This window comes from Convolutriloba macropyga, unplaced genomic scaffold (genome assembly GCF_964194025.1).
Source record: "Convolutriloba macropyga unplaced genomic scaffold, txConMacr16.3 SCAFFOLD_3209, whole genome shotgun sequence".
Lineage (NCBI taxonomy): Eukaryota > Metazoa > Xenacoelomorpha > Acoela > Convolutidae > Convolutriloba > Convolutriloba macropyga.
Window position 1 is genome coordinate 627 of NW_027449566.1, and position 19,374 is coordinate 20,000.

The window sequence follows — 19,374 nt, forward strand, 5'->3', positions numbered from 1 at the left end:
AATCTTTTGCAATGTATAATTTCCACCGAATAACATCCGAAAATTTTGTACTGACAAGTGCTGATAAAAATTTCGTAATTGGTCGAATCTTTTGTGATAACAATTCTCGAAGCACATGGGAAATTTTTATGTATAGATTACGCAGTGTGACAATTTTTTTAAAATATTTTTGCATACAATTCAAATTATTGTATGACTGGAATATATTGAGCGATTTCTGCAGAAGATCGACTACTTACCCACTAAAGTGAATGTTGGTTCAATAGCAAAAATGCCCTGGCCGGGGTTGCTAAGTTCATCGCTGGCAACGGTGAGCGCGAACCCACTGATGAAGTAGTCTGTGCCATCGCCAGTCACACCTGAAAACAGAAAGAAAAACAATTAGCTATTTCCCAGTTATCATTTGGCTGATCCACAAATTTGGCACAAATTTGTGCAAAGAGTTTCCGAGAAAAAAAACACTTTTTAAAACCAATGATGTTTCAAATTTTTAAACCTTTGATAATCTCAGAGACAGACTACTTTTGTAAACGTTTCTAACAGGGCGTTTGGGCTATGGTTCAATTGATGTTAACTTGTAGGTCAAAAATCAACTGCTCACAAATCAACTCGGCGAATCATACCTGCCAAAAGTAGTGATAGCAAAATAATGAAAACCAGCGTTCATATCAACAATGGGCATTCACTTAAGATATTCACGGCGATTTCCAATGCAATGAAAAACAACCCCCCAGTATCTCGTATTATTTCTATCAGAAAAAACTGAAAAATGACTCGTAAATATGAGATATAAAAGACAAAGAACAAAATATAAATATAAGCATCCAATAAAAATTCTGTATTCAAAACTGGCCTTGAGTAGTCTAAAACTTAATATATTTTCTGTCAACAAAACAAGAGCACCTTTTAATAATAAATCATGGGAAAAAAATTTTCGTCAAAATACTTTTTTCACATTAAGTTTAAGCAAAATCAGAAAACTAGACATCAATAACGATGTGAAATTTTCTCGTATAAACTCTGGTTCAGGTCTCGTTTTCTACCTTAATTTTAACTTACCCTTAATTACAATAATGAGATCACATTTAAAAGAATACATGCAAAGTGTTACTACGCTTGTAGTCTGTTGTATCTGTCTGGTTTGTCCAAGAAGATTTCTGTTTATCTCCATCTGGTACAAGGTTTGAACCAGTCAGATTTACCAGCTTACCTTTTGGTGGAATCCATCTTTCAGCTACTGTGTGAGCTACTTTCCAAATTAAAATTATTAGTTAAAGTTGCTGCCTACTTAGTCAACCCCGACTGGGTGACTGGGAAGAAGAAGAAGAAAAGAACTGATCCTAATCTCCAATTGTGGCAAGGAAGATAGGATGAATTTATGACATAAACAGTGGAAACGTAAAAAGTGAAATAGAAAGAAAAGCAAAGAGAAATAAAAGTTTGTGAGTTTCCAGAACACACTGGAGATACTCGATCGGGACGAGTATCGGACGGTTGGTCTTCGCATCGAGCGGCGAGAACAGGAAGTAGTTTTTGATCGGGTCCAAATTTTGAAGACTGCATTCGCAATAAGTTGGCTGAATTATATAACTTTAAATCAAGTAGTTGGTTGAAGTGAGTTTTGTGTTGGCGTACTTGTGAAGTGAGTTCATGTGGAAGAAAGGGTTTGTCCAGTGGAAGTGGTGTTGGACGAATAATTAGTTGTGGATAACGTGCAACGTTTTCACTCTGTTGACCTTGTGTGTTTGGTTATTTACATGCCTCTGTATGGGATGCGAAAAAACAAACTGGAGATAAAAGTGGTCTAATTTTTAATAAATACTGTAGGGAGCAACATTGCGGTTGAAGAAAGTGTTCAAATAGTCGTTCTGGCAGCCCGCAAGGACGAAGAAGTACTTGGACTGATGCCAAAAACGTTCCGTGAAGCGGTTGTTTATTGGGAAGTGGAGACCCTCAAGTGGGAAGTCTCTATCCTGACCCTCCTGGCCATACTCATTCTCCAATTGTCCAAGGGAGCAAGAACTAGCTGTGGACTTCAAGGTATCTTGTGGTGGCGTAGACTTGTAACTGATCTGCTCGGGAACATGTACTCCGTGGGTTGTGTCGATGCCGAGAGGATTTGTGAACTGGAACTGATGAAAGCTAAAGTTTGGTCCTGGCGCTCTGTGAGTAATCCCTTGTGTCGAAGCAAAGTGATTTCTTTTACCGCGAGAGGATGAGGGCTGACGGCCTTGTGGGGGACTTGAATTCTTTTGGGCGGATGACTGTGAACCCTGAATTGGTGAAGAGCGCACGGGGTAGATCTCATGTGTTGTGATCCTAGGTCGCCTTCTAGGTGAAGGGACAGTGCACGGATAGTTTTCCGTTGATGTCGCTAGATCATAGGGGTGGTTGTGGGAAAGATGGTTGTGGTCGGAGAGGTGAAATGGTTGGACCATACCGTGGTGAAGATACATGTGGTTGTTGTGGAGAGGATCTGGGCATTACTTGTGGTGGGTAAACCAGTATTTGTGGTCGAGATCCACGAATCCTTCAGAATATGCCAAATTTGAAACGACCGTTTCAGGCGTGGAACGGCCTGATTTTATCGCTATGGCGACCTCATCAGCCCAAGAGGAGCCCCGGTTGGTCTCCTTGAAGGAGCAGCTTTTGTAACGAGCTTGGTGGTCCTTCATGAGTCCAGGTTGAGCTTGTGTCACTCTCAAAATATAGGTGGAGTTCAACTGAAGAAGAGAATGAGGTGGCGGGTGAAGGCAGTGAGTTCATCCGCTCATAGTTTGCCGTGTCCACAGACTGTGGCTGAGGTGGAGATTGATCCAGCATGATGAGATCGTATGCTGTGGGATCAACATTTGGAGTCGCTAAAACAAGATAGGTGTTTCATACTAACACTAGGTACAATTGAGAAAGAGTTCTTCGGGGATTTCCTGATAATCAAGATAGTCTTTGAAAGAGTCCTTTGAAAATGATATATCACGTGAGCGTTTATTGTGTTGAATATGATATTGGGGCCGAGTAGGGATTTGAGATTAAATGCGCTACGAAATAGTCCAAATAGGGTCTGTAAAAAATTAAAAACAGTCCATATGATGGCTATTTGTTTTAATAAGTAGCATGGGAATCCAAAGATTCCTATGAGGGATTCTTTTAAATAGTTGCCGTTGATTAAATCACGCCAATCGAGACAGCTAAGTGTAAATTCGTTTCCGTTAATTAAAAGTTTGTTAAAATAGTTGTTCCATTTGCTTTTTAATTGTGAGAGTTGTGTTTGTAATTGTGCTTGTCTCGCAAGATCTACAAACTTGCAGATTGTGCTACTTCAAATGTCTTGGCGGCGTCGTCTACTAATTGATTAAATTTCATTTTATTGATGGATTTAGTCCAATTGTTTTGACTATATATGCCAAGTTGTTGTGCAGTAAAGTGTGCGTTGTTGAAGCGGTTTTCATATTCGTCAGGAGTGAAGTTCTGACGGGGTTTTTCGCTTTAATTGGGTAAGGCGTCAAATTGTCTGACTAATCGCCATCCGCATCTAGTGTGATTTGTTGATTAAAATTATCCAATTTACATGGTGTTTTACTATGCCAAGAAAAGCTCTTAAGTGTGACTTGGTGTACAAACTGTAGTTTGTTTTTGTAGAATATAGGGATTCGTTCAAAACATTGGTTTTCTATTACACAGTAGGTAATGAAACAACTTTGCATTGAAAAACTGAAATTACGTTTGAGCTTTTAAGTGTAGCGTGTTTCGCTCTCCTGTGATGACATATCCTACGAGTGGAAATTTGTGTGTTAAAAGAATAAATGCAGTTTGTTTAAGATCGCGATCAAGATTGCAAAGTTTTTTGGAAATTGATAGAAATGTGTGGTCCATTTCTATGAATACTCGGCTAACCATATAGTTGAGTTTTGCATCAATCTGTACATTTGGGTGTACTGCACCAAACAAATTTTGTTCTCTAAAATGTTCGTATTTTTCGAATTCACAATAAACAGGTGATTCCTGTGGGATAATATATCCGATACGGATAACTGCTTTAGTATGTGGTGTGATGGAGGGTGCTCCATTAGGAATAGTTGCATGTATATCTTTAAATTCGGCTGATGCTTTGCCTGTAACAAAGTTAAAACCTTCGTGATATTAAACATAGAAAACTTGATATGGTGTAGCATAATATGGGCCATCTTCGTTACATTTATATAAAGGTGCTGTGAGTACCTCAAAACGAGAAAGTGCGAATTCATCACAGAGTTGTTTTTGGAAACGACTAGAGTACATGCGTGAATTGTGTTTGCGACCAGAATTAGTTTCAATATTTTTGATTGTGGCAAAAAAATAGCGCTTTGAAATTTGAGCATGCGTGCATATAATCTACCAATTTCAAAAATAAGACAGTGATTGATGGGACCCCAAATACCTGTTTCTTAGATAGCTTGATTTGGTGGACAGTAGCCTCGTTCCAGAACGCGTTTAATACGGATTTTGCCCTAGTAAATGCTTTCTAATTTCACATCAAAACTAAGCGTGATGCTAGTTAGTTGAAACGACCATCCTAGTGTATGAACGACATGATATTCGTGTTCCGGGTTTTTACCGGGACAATTAGCCCAGGGGTTATCTGTAGCATTAGGGATCAATTCATGGTCCCGTGGATTACAAACCATGCTTCCTTGTTGGAAAGCGAAGGATCTATAGCAATCGAGTTGAAAACAGCCGTGTTTGGCTTCGATATTAGCTTGCCAGCGTGGATAATCGTGTACATCAAACTGTATTTTCTGTGGGTGGTAATGATGTTTACTTATGAGACCAACCCGTGCAAATTCTCAACGAGCTTCAATTTCTATGGAAAATAAAGTTCTTTCCATATTGTTAACATAAGAATTATCGTGATCAAACCTAAAGCATCTGTTGAGTGAAATTTTTTGGCAAAAATTTTCTTTGTCGCTAACTTTAGCATGTATGGCGTAGGCGCGTACTTGAAGTGTTCGAATTGGTGAAAATAATTGTACTTGGGCGGTGAGGATTTGAAAGTCTGCCGGTTTGATCATCTATTTGCCAGTTTTATTGAGCTTATAATACTGCATATTTGCGATATGCTTTAGGGAGCAATCATATTGTGTTACTACTAGATCCTTTACTCCTGCTTTAAGTGTGGAATAGTTGTGTTTATCGACTTTAATGGGTTGTTTTTATCGGAAGTGGGTGTGAATTGAATAAATTATGCAATAAGAAAATTAAATTTGTAATCGACATGTGTAAGAAGGTCTAGATTGAGGATTGTAGAATACAAAATTTGCTGCTGTGTTTTTCATGTATCTGCCAAAATTAATGTAAAATCCTTGGCAGATAAAAGGTTATGGGTTTGTTTTCACCCTAAAAATAGATGGCACAGCAGCTTGTGGGTGAAAAAATAGTTTATCTTGTTCAACGATGCTTTCTACAGAAAATCTAAATTTAGATTGTTTACGTAATTCACGTGTTCACTGTTTCTGGACTGGCCTGATCTTTTATGATTTAGAAAACCTCTTTTTGGTTCAATTGTGTAGGTGTTCACCGTTGTTATGATCTCCGAAAAGGGCGGGTGGGGGAACATCGAATTTTGGGTCAGGTTATAATGTTATAATAGAGTTGGATAAGTTCGAGTAATGTCGGGTTGTTTCCCAATACAATCGTGAGAATGTTTATTGGTGTCTGGTGCAGTTCAGTTTGAACTAGGTGTAATTATAGGTGGTGTACCCTGAAAACTAATAGTAGTGAGCTTTGAAGTGAAAGTGATGAATTGATAAAATTAAATGAGTGATTCCAGTGTGCTTGTGAGAGTAAGCGTTCAATATTAGTTACTGGTCTCTTTGGCGGATTAAAAGGGTTATCCGCAATTTGTATTTGTGATGGAGTAGGTGAGGAAAATTAAGAATTAAGTTAATCAGAGGTACAAGTGACTGAGATAAGACTAATGTCTTGTGATGTATCGTTTTTATTTGAAACAGTGTGAATTGGCTGTGGTAATTCAGAGCTATTGGTTTTATCCGTGTTTGCAAAAATTATAGGTTGAATTGAAAACTGTAGTGTGTTTGAATAGTTAATTTATTCAGGCTGTGGTGATCGTGGGGGAGCAGGTATAATAGCTGGTGGTTGAAGTGTTGAATTGGTGATCAAGCCTGAGTATGGCAATAAAATCTGTGTGTTCATTTGTTGTTGCTGTTGTTGTTGTTTTTGTTGTGCTTGCGTTTGGTGTTTTTGCGCTTGGTTTTGGTAGGAGGATATGGGTTTACTGATTGTGTGGTAAATTGAGGGGATTGTCAAGTAGGACGCGGTCTATCTGCAAATTTAGCACTAGTAATGACTGAGTAGGAGTGTTCTTCAGTTTCTTGTGCTTGTGGTTTTTTTATTAAAGAGTGTAAATGATGACTTTTGGCGGTGGATTGTTTTGTCGCTTCGCTGTATGAGCAACTAGGTGATTCTGATACGCGAGGAGCACTTGGGATAGTGTGGGATTGTTGATTAGAGGATGCAATTGTGATAATAATCTCTGGCCCAAAGTGGGGCAATTATTACAATAATAGATATTATAGCCTGTGGAATTTGAAACCACAATTATTAGGAGATTTAACGAAGGTATACTTACTCGGATTAGTGCGAAGGGTGATTCTGTTTGGATGACATTGTGTTGATAGATGAAATCTGAAAAACCAGCAGAAAAAACAGTTACCAACTCTTCAATTGTGTAATCTTTTTGAGAAAAAGAAAAAATAGTTTGTGATTTTATTTTGTGAGCTGCCGATTTGCGAGTTGCTGGTATTGCTCATTCAACTTAAAAGGTTCTTTAATGAATTTAATATCGTATGAGGCTGGGATAGCGTCAAGATTAATATTGTATACTATGTCTGTATAGAGAAATTCAGATAATTTAGGTGTTGCTTGAAGTGGAAACATTGGGAGATAGAAAAGAGCAATTTGTTCGTTATTAAAATCTCTAATATAAAAAACCCATTCACAACAATTGTGTGAATACAATGTGTGGTCTAAGTTATAGAAAAAATCTTGAAAACGGAAATGTTTTGGTTTGAAATTCTGAATATATCAAAAAGTGCCTGCGTATGGTGTTCTTTAAATAATACTTCAAGACTGTGCTGTGAAGTAATCTGCATACCTTTTTCTGATAGAGGCTGCGGTAAACTCTCAGTAGTGTGAGACTGAAGTTCAGAAGTTGTATAAGAGTGGTGGCTTTCGTAAGCAGTCGAGTTGAAGCTTCTTGGAGTTGGTTATGGTTTGCTGTGATAGCTGTTGTGAAAAACTGTACTGTGAGACAGTTATAGTATTCAAAAAGAAGAAAGATTGAAGTTTGGAAATTGAGAAAGACTTAGACGTTTTTTCTAAATTGAAAATGATAATAGGAAAGTTAGAAGAGAGAGGTTTATGGAAAGATTGAAGTTGAGAGAGTGTAGATTGAGTTTGGTTCAAGAGAGAAGGGAGAGAAGAGAGACAACGATAAATTGTATCCTGATTACAACTATTTCTTCGGGGGAGAAAAAGTTATCGAATCATATCTTGGTAAATAAATGAGATTAGGGAGTTCTCCCCAGACCCATCCGTGGGTCGGTTGTTAACTTAATTTTCAGTTAATTTCCTTTTTATTTTTTTTGTGGGGAATGGCCTGTAATCCCCTTCCTTTCATCTTCCGATGGAAAGGTTTTTGTGGTTCTGCTAGGGTAAAAGGTGAAAAGATAGTCCGTGTGCTTTGTTTACTATACTAAAGAGCTTGATTATTTTTTCCCAATAAGGTAATTGTATTAGCGGGGAAAGGGGTGAAAGGGTTGAAGGAACTATCCGAATTATCCCTCTCGCACAAGAGAACGAGGGAATTGTATTTTTATTGGAGTTGTGTTTACTAGGTATTTAGTGTGTTACGCCAGTTCGGCTAACTATTGCGAGATGGGTGATTTTGTGCCCTAAAGGAGTGGTATTTGTATGTTTTAAGAGTGCCCTGTTCTTGAAGCCAAAATTTTTGATTGTGATATGAAGACTCTATAGTCTTTCGTCGGCTGACGTCTGAGACGAGCGTCTCTTGTATTGTTTTTTTCCGAATTAAAATCGGGTATTTCAGACAAATTACAAAGTGGTAAGGGTAAGAGTTCCTTAGTGGATGGAACGACTGGGTTGCCAAGACTAAACGAGATAGATTTTGACTGAGTGATAGTCGGCTTTTTGAGGTGGAGTCAAAACAAGGAATTGTCCGAGAAGTATTTTTCCATTTGTTTTTGAACGAAAAGCTTTTTCGGGTAATATGATACAATATTGCTTCTGTGGGGAGTGATTTGCTTAACGGAGAAATCTTTTAAATTTTGTAAGGTCCAATTTTTTATGGTTGGATCTTTTTTGATATTCCGATTTATGTAGCTTTTTTACAATTAAAACATAAGTGTTAACTTTAAGTGGTTGTGCCGTTCCGAAACGACGATTTATAAAGGTGCGTAAATGTTTATTTTGGTTTAAAAAATTATGAGCTGCATCATAAACTTCTGAGTGTTTCTTTTCAAGATTTAGATACCAGTGTGCAAAAGCTCCCTTCTGTAATTTTTTGATTTGTGGGTGATGACCGAGATGGTCAGTGTGTGTATTTTTGGGAATGGAAATACAAGGTGCATTTGGTGAAAGTTTACAAACTCCAAAGCTATATGTAGTGGAAGATAGACTGAACATTATTGGTTTTTCGTCTTTTGGCCAAATACAGTTTCATATGCTGATAGAGTCATATTAGTTCTCATTTGTGAATTGAATGCAAAAGGAAATGTTTTCACTTTTGTGACCATGTGTCGTGTTGCGAATCTAAAAGTGTGCAAAAAAATTTGTTTAATTTTCAATTCCTGTTCTCTACAAGTCCATTACACCATGGTACGTAAGGTGTTCATGGCCTAAATTGTACATTATACGTGCCGCAAAAGTGTGCAAATTCTCCGATAATGTATTCATTTTTATTATCGGTTACTAAAATGTCCGGTATGCCAAACTTGAAAAGCCAGTGGTCAAATAATACAGTGAGCGCATTTGCTGCATCTTTTGTGGGAGAAGGATGAAGGACAAACTAATGTGTGACGGCGTCTACAATAACGTAAACATAAGAAATTCCATCCGAAGGTGGAGAGATTGGGCCTTTTGTGTCCATTGAAATACGGCGATTGAAGTATGCTGAAACTTCTGAAAATGGCTGTTGTGGGGCCATGAGGAGTTTTGTCCTGCACTTGCTCGTTTTGCAATTTAAGCAATCTTGTGTAATTATTGCTATCCATGTTTTAATGTTTGGAAAATAATAACTTTCTGTTATTGAGCATTTGTTTTTTTCACGGCCAGGATGACCTGAAAAAGATCGTGAGAGTGTGCAACATAAACTACGGTTAATAGCAGAGAGAGTGGTTAACAGATTTTTGGTGGATTAGTTTCTTGTATGTAATATAAGATGTTTTTATTTTCATTTATTCTTAGGTCCTGGAAACGTCGATAGTAGTGTAACAATCCTTTATTTGCTCTCATCGTTAGTGAAGGAGTGGGGGGTAGTTTTTATATTTTTTCCAAAGGAGAATTTGTCTGATAAACGGAACTTGTTATCGCGTTTCATATAAGAGTGTATCATTTATTTCTGTTTGTTCGTTGTAAAAATAGTCATAAATTTCTGGGGACTTGGGTACGAAGTCATCTAGTGCTGGGAGTGAGAGTTTAACAGTATTTATTAACTCTGCATAGTTTCCATTTTGAGGAAATTGTATAAATGGTTCTGTTTTTTAGTATTGAGTGTGACCTCCGCTAGTTGTACGATAGGATAAGTTTCTAATGGTAATTGATTTTGTTTAAAGTTTTTGGCTTTGTTTTGTTGTATTTGTTCCAAGGGTTATGCCTTAATTTTAAATTCACGGTACGAAACAGGAAGGTAGAGATAATTTTCTAATTGTACTTTTAAACTATTATCTTTAATTTGTAAGTAGATTGGAAAGTGTGGTGATTCTCCAGCAGTTTCTGTAGTCTTTGATACAGCATAGTGACACTGTATAGGTTGAGTGTGTTGATTATGTGTCATGAGAAATTTTCTCGAATCAGGGATCTCAACTGTTGTAAGACGGTGATCGTCTTGTGTTGTTGTCGATACTGAAGTACTCAATAAATCCGGAAGTGAAAGATTTTCCTTTCAGCCCAAACTATGTGTAAGTTTGGAAATTTCATTAGGATTAATTGAAATATATTTACTTTGTGGTTTGGTTTGCTCTTTTGTGTGAACAAAAAGAGAATTGGTTTGTGGTCAGTATACAAAACAATATGGTTTTGCGAACCTTGAATTAGGATTTCGTATTCCGAGAGTGCATAGACTATTGCTGAACATTCGCGAAGAATGGTTGAAAGTCTAAGTTCTCTTGTTGAAAATAGACGGGAGTTTGCTGAGACTAATTCCATTTTTCCAAAATGATTTTTTTTGGAGAAGTGCAGGTCCGATGCCGTAGTTAGAGGCGTCGCATAGAATATGTATATGGGTTTTTCTGAGTTAGGAATTGCAAGACGGGGTGTTCTGTCTGTAAGTTCCTTTTTCAATCTATTAAATGTTTATTGTAGCTCTGAAGTCCATTTGAAATCTGTTGTATCCCAGAGCCGGAGATAGAAAGGTCTCAAAATAAATTGTAAGTTATAAATAAACTTTGAGATAAAAGTGAGAAATCCAACGTAATTTTGTATCTCTTTTATATTTTTTGGTGGTTGTAATTTTAAAAATCCATCGATTTTGGATTTCAGTGGATATATGTGATTGTTTTGAATTTGGTGTCCCAAAAATCTAACTGAATCAAGAAAAAAGAAAGATTTATCAGGAGCGGCTTTGAGGTTTTCATCTGATGTGCCGTGTGTAAGATAATTTGAAGTATCAGCAACTTTGAAATCTGTGAGTTCATTTATGCGGTATTTCGTTGTTTGTAAATCATTGAGTGAAATATCTTGCTGTGCTTATCCAATTAGGCCTTTTAAAAGTGTTATTGAGTGATTCAAAGGATTCTATAAGAGTATTTGAATAAAGGATTGGCAAGGATATTCAAGATTGTTAATATCCATTGTAGAGAAAATCATTTTTTTGAGAAGTGATGTGAATGAGAAATCACATGCATAAAGAATATTCCCAATCGCATATTTGGTCTTACATTCATATGCAGTTAAGGGGTAAGTTAAAATTCTGTGTTGAAAGGGTTGAAAAAATAGTGAGTGGTCACCAATAACAGGGAATAACCGTAAAAAGTATGGGGATGATTTGATTGAGGAATCATAAATTTTCATTCATTTCGATTCATAATGATGTTTAATCTCTAGTGTATGAGATGAACATTTTATGGACTCAACGTATTTCTCAAGGAAGTTAATTTTTGTATTTGGTACATGAAACGTGAGTGTAAAAGTAGCGTTTCGAAGTGTTCGGTTTTCTGTTACATATGGGTAGAGAGTAGGTTTTATTTTGCCATTAGATTGTAATTTAGATTTATTTGCTACTGAGAGAAAAAATGTTGATGCTTTTAGTTGTAATATATGATATACTTTAATTTAGTTTCAGGTATCTTTATTGAGTACATTCAGTGTAGCTCCCGATTCTAATAGAATGTCAAAGTCAAGGTGTGGCGGAGAAACTGTTTTCGTATGATCAGGTGTTTGTTGTGTATATATATCGTTGATGGTAGTACCCAAATATTTCTTTTAAAGGAAGTAGAAAGAACGTAGTTCTTTGTGAGGGTATTACATTTTTCTTAACAATTAAAATATTTGTCTTGGTTATCTTGATTTATTTTTAAGAGTAAATCAATGATCTGTTGTTCTAGAAATTGTTCTTGAGACGTTTTGTGATTCTGTATTTTCTGTTTTAAACATTTGTTTTCTCTTTGTGCTGCTTCTAGTGAGTTAATGCAATTTTCTACATTACCAAGTAAATTACGAGAGAATGGTTGTCGTGGACAATTTCTATCTTTATTATAGTGAGGTGATTGTGGTCTAGAGTTATATGAAAATGTATTATGAGTGTTAACTAGATTTGTTCTGATAATTAGAGGGTCTTGGGCATGGTGAACCGTTTCTACTCGGTGGTTAAAAATTTTTTATTATCGTAATAATGTTCCGAGTTTGAATGTGACTCTTTGTTTGGACTTCTATGTCTTGAAGTGTCCCGGTTTTCTCTACTGTTGCTTCTAGAGCAATAAGAAAATGGTAATGGTTTACCGGTCATAATAACTGATGTGACTGGTTTGTTTGGAAGGTTTTGGTTACCTTTTATCGCCTGATTAAAGGTTTGTTTCTAAAAATTAGGTTTTTCAAGTGTTTTTGTGTATCTTTTATCAGGGAATGTAGAAATGCTTTGTCCAGAGAGTGAACATTTTTTGCAAAATTTCAGGAAGAGTGGCTTCCCTTTAAAATTTGGATCATTTGAGTACATGTGACGTACTACGTTGATCCTATATGCAATATGCTGTTTCATCATACGTATATCATCTACTGTGAGATCTATCAAAATCTAGAGATAAATTATTTATTGATGAAGAAAGAGTGAAATTCGTGTTTATTTTGTGTCTATCTATGTTTGTTCTTTTGATATCTTCTTGATTAATTTTTTCTAGTAACTGTGCAAAAAGGAGCTGCGGTTCCAATGCCGAGGGTTTGTGATTTTTAATCTTCTTTAGAGCTTTTCAGGCTAATTATGGGTCATGTGCTTAGACGAATGTCTCAATCATTTGTGCATTACGCATATCTGGAGCGTTATTGACATATGCTTTTTGAGTATTTTGTTCAATTTTTGGTGCTAGTGTTTTTATTTGTTCCCCAGAAGCGCATGTTATGCTCTCCAATAATAATAATTCGCTTGTGTTTGCGATTGTTGAATATCAAATGTCTTTTGAAATTCACGACAAAACGCTTGCCAGTTATTTTTGTTTCTAGTGGTAAGGGTGAGTACCATTGTTGTGCCGGGCCAATTAGAGCCGTTTGTATCATGGCAATTTTTTTCAGGATCCAAGTTTCATGGTTTGTGTAATCAAGTGTCTCTGGGCCTGCTGTCATTACCATATTTGCTGTGATAGCGTTTAAGAAATCTTCCGTTGAATAAGTAGGGTCAGTGCCATCAGTTGGTCTTAAAGACTGTTCCATGGGTACTGAACCTCCTTAATAAAGATACATCATTTGCGTATTTCTGCGAACTACAGATGACGGTGTTTGTGTGGAAGCTGCCTGTAGATAATTAGGGGTTGGAACATTTGTTGTTTGTTGAGTATTCTGTGAATTAAGTTATCCAAAGAGATTTACTAATTGTTGTGGAGTTATTCGAATATTTTGGTTATTTTTCAGTGTTGGTTGTGTTGAATTATCTAAAATAACAGGTTCAGTGTTAAAACGTATAGAGTTCGGTCATTGTAAGCGTGCTAAAGGTCTGTTTATATTTGGTATGTAGGTAGAGTTGAGTTTATTGAATCTGAATTTTGTGTCAATTCTGTCGACTTCACAGGCTGTCTGTGTTGTTGGTTTTCGTAAATATTTGTGTTATTAGTAGTTTCATTAGCAGTATTATTATTATTATTATTATTATTATTATTTCGAGTTGTATTTGGCCATGATCTTTGAGATCAATTAAGGTATTAACTGTGTGCGATGAAAAGAGTGTTCCATCATCTAGTAGTGTGTAGTTAAAGTCCGTTTCTGTAGTTTCATTGGTATAGGTGTCCGTGGGTTTTGAGTGGATTATAGCATCCATATTTTCTATCGGCGATGATTCAAGAGATATATTTGTATTTTCTGGAATGTCTGTACATGTAAATGGTTGATTTTGTGCGTTGTATGGTAGTAGTTTCATTAGTATAGGTGTCCGTGGGTTTTGAGTATACTATAGCATCCATATTTTCTATCGGTGATGATTCAGGAGATATATTTGTATTTCCTGGATTTTCTGTACACGTAAGTGGTTGATTTTGTGCGTTTTATGATAGTATTTTATTTCAATGTTACGATTGATAGTCAATTTTTGTATAGTTTCTGATGGTACGTCTGTAATAGTTATGTAGTTTTGTGGGAAACCATTCGGGTCATAAGTTTAATGTTTCTGGTAGTTTAGGTATTAACTGTGTATACGTTTCAGCTATTAGTTTTGTAGCTGGATTAATCTGTCTTACAAGACTTTTCCAGAATATGTGTATATACCAGGATAGAAGTGTAAGAGAATCGAGAATCTCTTCTTCGTTTAAGTCCGCGTCTTTAACGGAACTGATGCATGTTTTAAGATGATGAGTGAAACGTTTTACTTCTCGTCGAGCAATTTTATGTACGTTTTCTTTTCGTGACTGTAAAGCAGCAGTTTTAAGTGTAGTGGCTAGACATTTAAGAAATTCAAAAGAGGATTTTCTATATATACCCGCTCTATCGAAGGGTTGTATTTCTGACCGTACTCCGTTAAGGAATTCAAATAGTGTATCTGATAGTTGGTTAAATAAAGTGTCATATATGAGGGAAATATATTTGTTTGTTAGAGGATCACAAATAAAAAGTTTTGAGCCTTTTGTGAGTTGAGCTCCATAGATTTCAATTCGATAGGAAAAAAAGCAGTTCGCGAAATTTGTGATGCTTTCTCTGGTAAAGTGAGGAGAGGCTGTTGCTCTACTGCAAAATAGTGAAAATTGAGTTGTTTTGCGATGATTTAAAGTATATTTAATTCATCTTGGTGTTGATAGTGTTCAACTGCAGAGTTTGTTAACTCACTGGTCGCACCAGTTAAGGCAGACCCGAGGTGGGCTCCTTTTACAGCCTTAAGGTATAAAGAGTTAGGGCTAATTATTTCTACGCGCGAAGTAGGCTTACCTATATCTCTCAGACTAACCGACTCGATAAAACACTGAAGGTATATTTCAATTATAACGGTGACTGTAAAGAGTAACACCGGAGATACGCAAATCGTGCAACTTCTCTTATAGACTGACTATATTTAGCAGAGTCCTCTCTATGTCAAAGAGAATAGTGTCTTCTCAGTCTCTGTGATTGGATGGAGGTATGCTACTTTCTACTTCTACAAAACGATTAAAGGAGTTAAAATTAACCAGCGGGACAAAATTTGAATTGCGGTCCCACAGAAGAAAAATGTAACAACTCTGCTAAACCCATTGAAATGACAATTTTTGTTATTCAAAAACCATTAACCTGATATATATATATATATATATATATATATATATATATATATATATATATATTTATATATATATATATATATATATATATATATATATACGTTAATATAAACAAAACAACAGAAAAATGGATTTAAACAGGAAAACAACTTTTTTTCAAGGATAAAATATAATGCAAAATAACAAAACACGATCAAAATGTATTAACGGAAAGCGCAATTTTACAGAAAAATTTTGAAATAAGTAGAACCATAGGTAGGAAAACTAGTACCTGAAAATCCATTTTTTGAATCAGATCAAGATATTTACGTTAGAACGCTCTAGCCATCTTTTTTATGCAACTCCAAAAACCCGCAAAAAAAGCAGTAACAGATTACCTCTGATAGAGGCTCTGCCGTGACATCATAATTCAGACAGTTGGTTGTTTTTACTCGTTAGGAGTACGCAACGCCGCCGCGTAAACTTTTCTGATATTGATCGATAAAACTATATCTGATCTATTTTGTCTAACCTTTCGCTCAGAGGGGACATAACCCAGGTTTAGTCATCAAATTATGAAAAGACCATGCTCGACAAAAAGATGGTATGAAAAGACCATGCTGGACTCAAACAGCCCATGAAAAGAATTGAGCTGGACCTAATCTTCAGCTAAACTTTGGCTCGACCAAATTTTTTGATGTTGGACTTTAGCTTGACCCAAATAATGATGCTCGACTTTACCTCGACCTAAAGTGTTGATGCTGGACCCAAAAAATTTACATTTGCACTGCAAATTGGTTTTTGCTTATAACTTAGTCAACGGGTTCTACCATTCAAATTTTTCAATGTTTCTCATATTTTCCAGAAAAACGAACTGTGCTATTATAAATATATTTGAAAAAACGACTTATAGAACCAAATGAACTAAATCATAACAAACTAAACTCATGGATGATGAAATGTCGATTGTTAGAGCTTTGTTAACTAGCTTAATTTAGCCAAGCAAATTCGCTATATTGCTTAAGTGCGAAAACTAATTTATCTTAAGAATTATTTATTTCTTAGGATTGTTTGGCGGAAATCCACCTGTTTTTTGAAGTTGGACAGCCTGTTGTAACGCTAGTTTGGCATTGCTGGTAGATGATACACAACTACAAAAAAATTATAGAAAGGCTAACTGTTATTAATCCCATAAAATGCGCTCCTCGACTCATGAAAAGACCATGCTCGACCTATTAAAAGACCGTGCTCGACTTTAATTGGCTTTGAAAATAATTAGCTGGACCCATGAAAAGACTTTACGTTGACTTTACCTAAGTTCTGGACTGTGTATTTATAGTCAATAAAGACCCCCCCTACTAGAATTATAAAGTCTTTTCATAAGTCGAAGTCTAAACCTGGGAACTCTTACGCTCTTACTCAAAATTAGTGCCATGGTTCACAGCAAGACATTATTTTCAATAAAACGCAAATATTGTGAAGAACAGGGTCCGCGGGGAACCTGCATACATTTTAGGTAATACTAAATAATTATTAAATAGTAATACAGTTAAACTGGCTCTTTCGCTCAATTGACTTTTTAGGATTGATCAATGGACCAACTACGCAATAGTAAATAGAATGGTCTACAAAAATATGGGTACATTGGGGATACTTTTAATATTTTTATATGGAGAAAAAATAGAGCTTTAGACATCGTGTTTTTGACAGTTCTATATAAAGGTACATAAATCTACGTTCAAACTCTTTATAGAATTTTTTTTTATTTTGGACGCTGCCTTTTTTTTCTATGTAGAGCAAATGATGAACAGGTCACAAGGGTCTGATATTCCCCCGGAAGAATGGTATTTGTATTCTACACTTGTATTTGTATTCATCTCTACTGAAAACAATAACTATATTTGTTGCCCTCCCCAACCAAAAAATCAAGGCATATGTTTTCATATATGATTTGTTTAGCTTCATACTGGGAAAAACACTTTTTCAAGAATTGGTTTTTGCTTGTCATGAATGATTCATCTATAATTTCTTTGAAGTCATGCTGGGTTCATATATGAAACCTTTAACATCTTAAAGAGATCCTCTATGATTTCTTTGGTTTCAAAGTAGGATTGTACAAAAAAAATCGAGTATGATTTGGGTCTGTATGAAATTAAATATGGTCCTTACACAAAATCAGAGAATCATCAACCCCAATGGGGAGTATATTTTTGTGTACGCATAAAATGGGAAAAACCTATTTTTGGGGCTAAATATAAGGCAATTGAATGCCGAATAATAAATTTCTACAACGATTGGAAGTGCATTTTAGATTTTTTCGGTTACAAATATATGACAAAAAAAACAAAAAAACAAACAAAAAACAAAAAAATGACAAAAAAAATTTATGACAAAAAAACAAAAAAAAAACAAACAAATTATCAAAAAGCAAGCAAACGCTTTTAACAAAAAAATAATTAAACACTGCACTATGAAGATCATTAGAGATGAAAGGGAAATAAATGATTTTTTAAATGAATTTAGTTGTCATTAGTAGTCACTTACTGTTAAAACAGAACAAACAAAACCCCATTCAACATAGGTGTAATCATTTGAGTGAAAATACAGGGTTCAATTAAAAGACTAATCAGGCAAATTTAGACTTTTATTTCTTTGCAGTGCCCGAAATTTTATTGAACAGGATACAAAACTTATAACTTTAGACATGGATACTACAATACGGGATCTCTTTATGCATGCCACTACAACTAGGCAAAAGAATTTAAAAATCGAAGGCAAAAGTAAACTTTTATGACCTTTACAGTTGGATTGGGGCTAAAAGATTCACAATTTTAAAAAAAAGTTCAACAAACAAACGTCTTAATTATCAGTGGACCCGGCTGAGCAGCATGTTTTTATCTTTGAGTGTTCGGAGCCTCCGTTATTGTTGTAGATAAAACTCTTGTATTCACGGTAAAGGAAAACTAAAGTTAGAAAATATATGTTTTTGTGTCTCCAAATAAGTTAATTTAATATATAGCCCTAGTTTAAGTTATAGACGTTGTCAATAATATGAAAAGAAGAAATGAGTTTGATTGTTGCCACTCTGAGGCTCAATAAACAATTCTTTCCTAAAATTCTTCAGTAAAACTTTGGGGCTACGCCTTCAAAAATTCAGTTATTGTTCTGGTTTAAAAATGGTCCTGGATAGTCCAGATCTAAAGTTAGGCTCGTTCATTAATTAGAAAAATAAAGGCTCAGTTGATTAGTTTAAGCGCGTATTAATTTGTTTAGCGCACATTTGATAGAACGATTAATTAGCGCCTAATTACATCTCGCTATAGGGGGATACCTCTATAGCGAGATATAATTAGAAGCTATTGAATCATTCTCTCAAATGCGCACAAATTAACAGGCACTTAGACTAATCATTTGGGCCTTTATTTCTCTAATTAATGAACGATCTGATGAACTTTAGATCAGGATCATTTCTAAACTAGAACAAGAACTGAATTTATAGAGGCATTGCACCAGATTTTTACTAATAAATTTCAGGAAAGAGGTCGAATGAAATTATTTATTGAATCTCAGAGTGGCCTCAATCAGCGGCTTTAATCCTTTTCTTAATATTTTCTTGGTTATTAATACTATATTATTCTCGAATTGTTATCCAATCATTTATAGCAGCTCTACAGTGCTACAAAATTGCTACAATCTACTTGCCATATGTCATGACGGTCAGCAAGATAAGGGTTTGATGGGATATAATCGGGCAACAGTAGAAAATTTATCGAGCTGAGTTCTAGGAAAGTTAGTCTGCGGGATAGATTGCAGTCAAATTATCTATCTTAAACGTATATAAAGACTTCATAGAGAAAGTGAAAATCACTTGATCATGCAGCGAACGACCAACTATGCGAATGGTTGTTGCAGCATGGAAAAAGATTATTGAATATTATTGAATTTTTTTTGGAGAAATCGTTCAACTCTGGAATTTGATTGTAGAAGTCAGAGTTATGAGTCGCTCTGATTCAGTCCAGTGCGCTTTTTTCAATTCCTCCAAAACATTGTTTAATAACCTTTCTTTAGGATTTGTCTGGCAATTTTTCTCACATTTTCTCTTCCATTAATTCCGTCGAAATTGTTCTTTGAGGTGACCTTCTGGTTTACACTCTGTGAATTTGGTCTGGATTTTGAATTGAGCTTCTTTTGGTGTTTTTGTCAATTTGAATCTGGAATT

At 35.5% G+C, this 19,374-nt stretch overlaps 1 protein-coding gene across 1 annotated transcript in view; it reads right to left on the minus strand.

Annotated features, from left to right (window-relative positions):
• Positions 1–239: 239 nt before the first annotated feature.
• LOC142355144 (uncharacterized) overlaps positions 240–19,374 on the minus strand; it is a gene marked incomplete at both ends in the record, with an annotated part of 27,062 nt that continues 7,927 nt past the window's right edge. The window contains one exon of the mRNA XM_075407396.1: positions 240–359. Within this exon, the coding sequence (XP_075263511.1) occupies positions 240–359 (120 nt within the window). The remainder of the gene's footprint in view (positions 360–19,374) is intronic.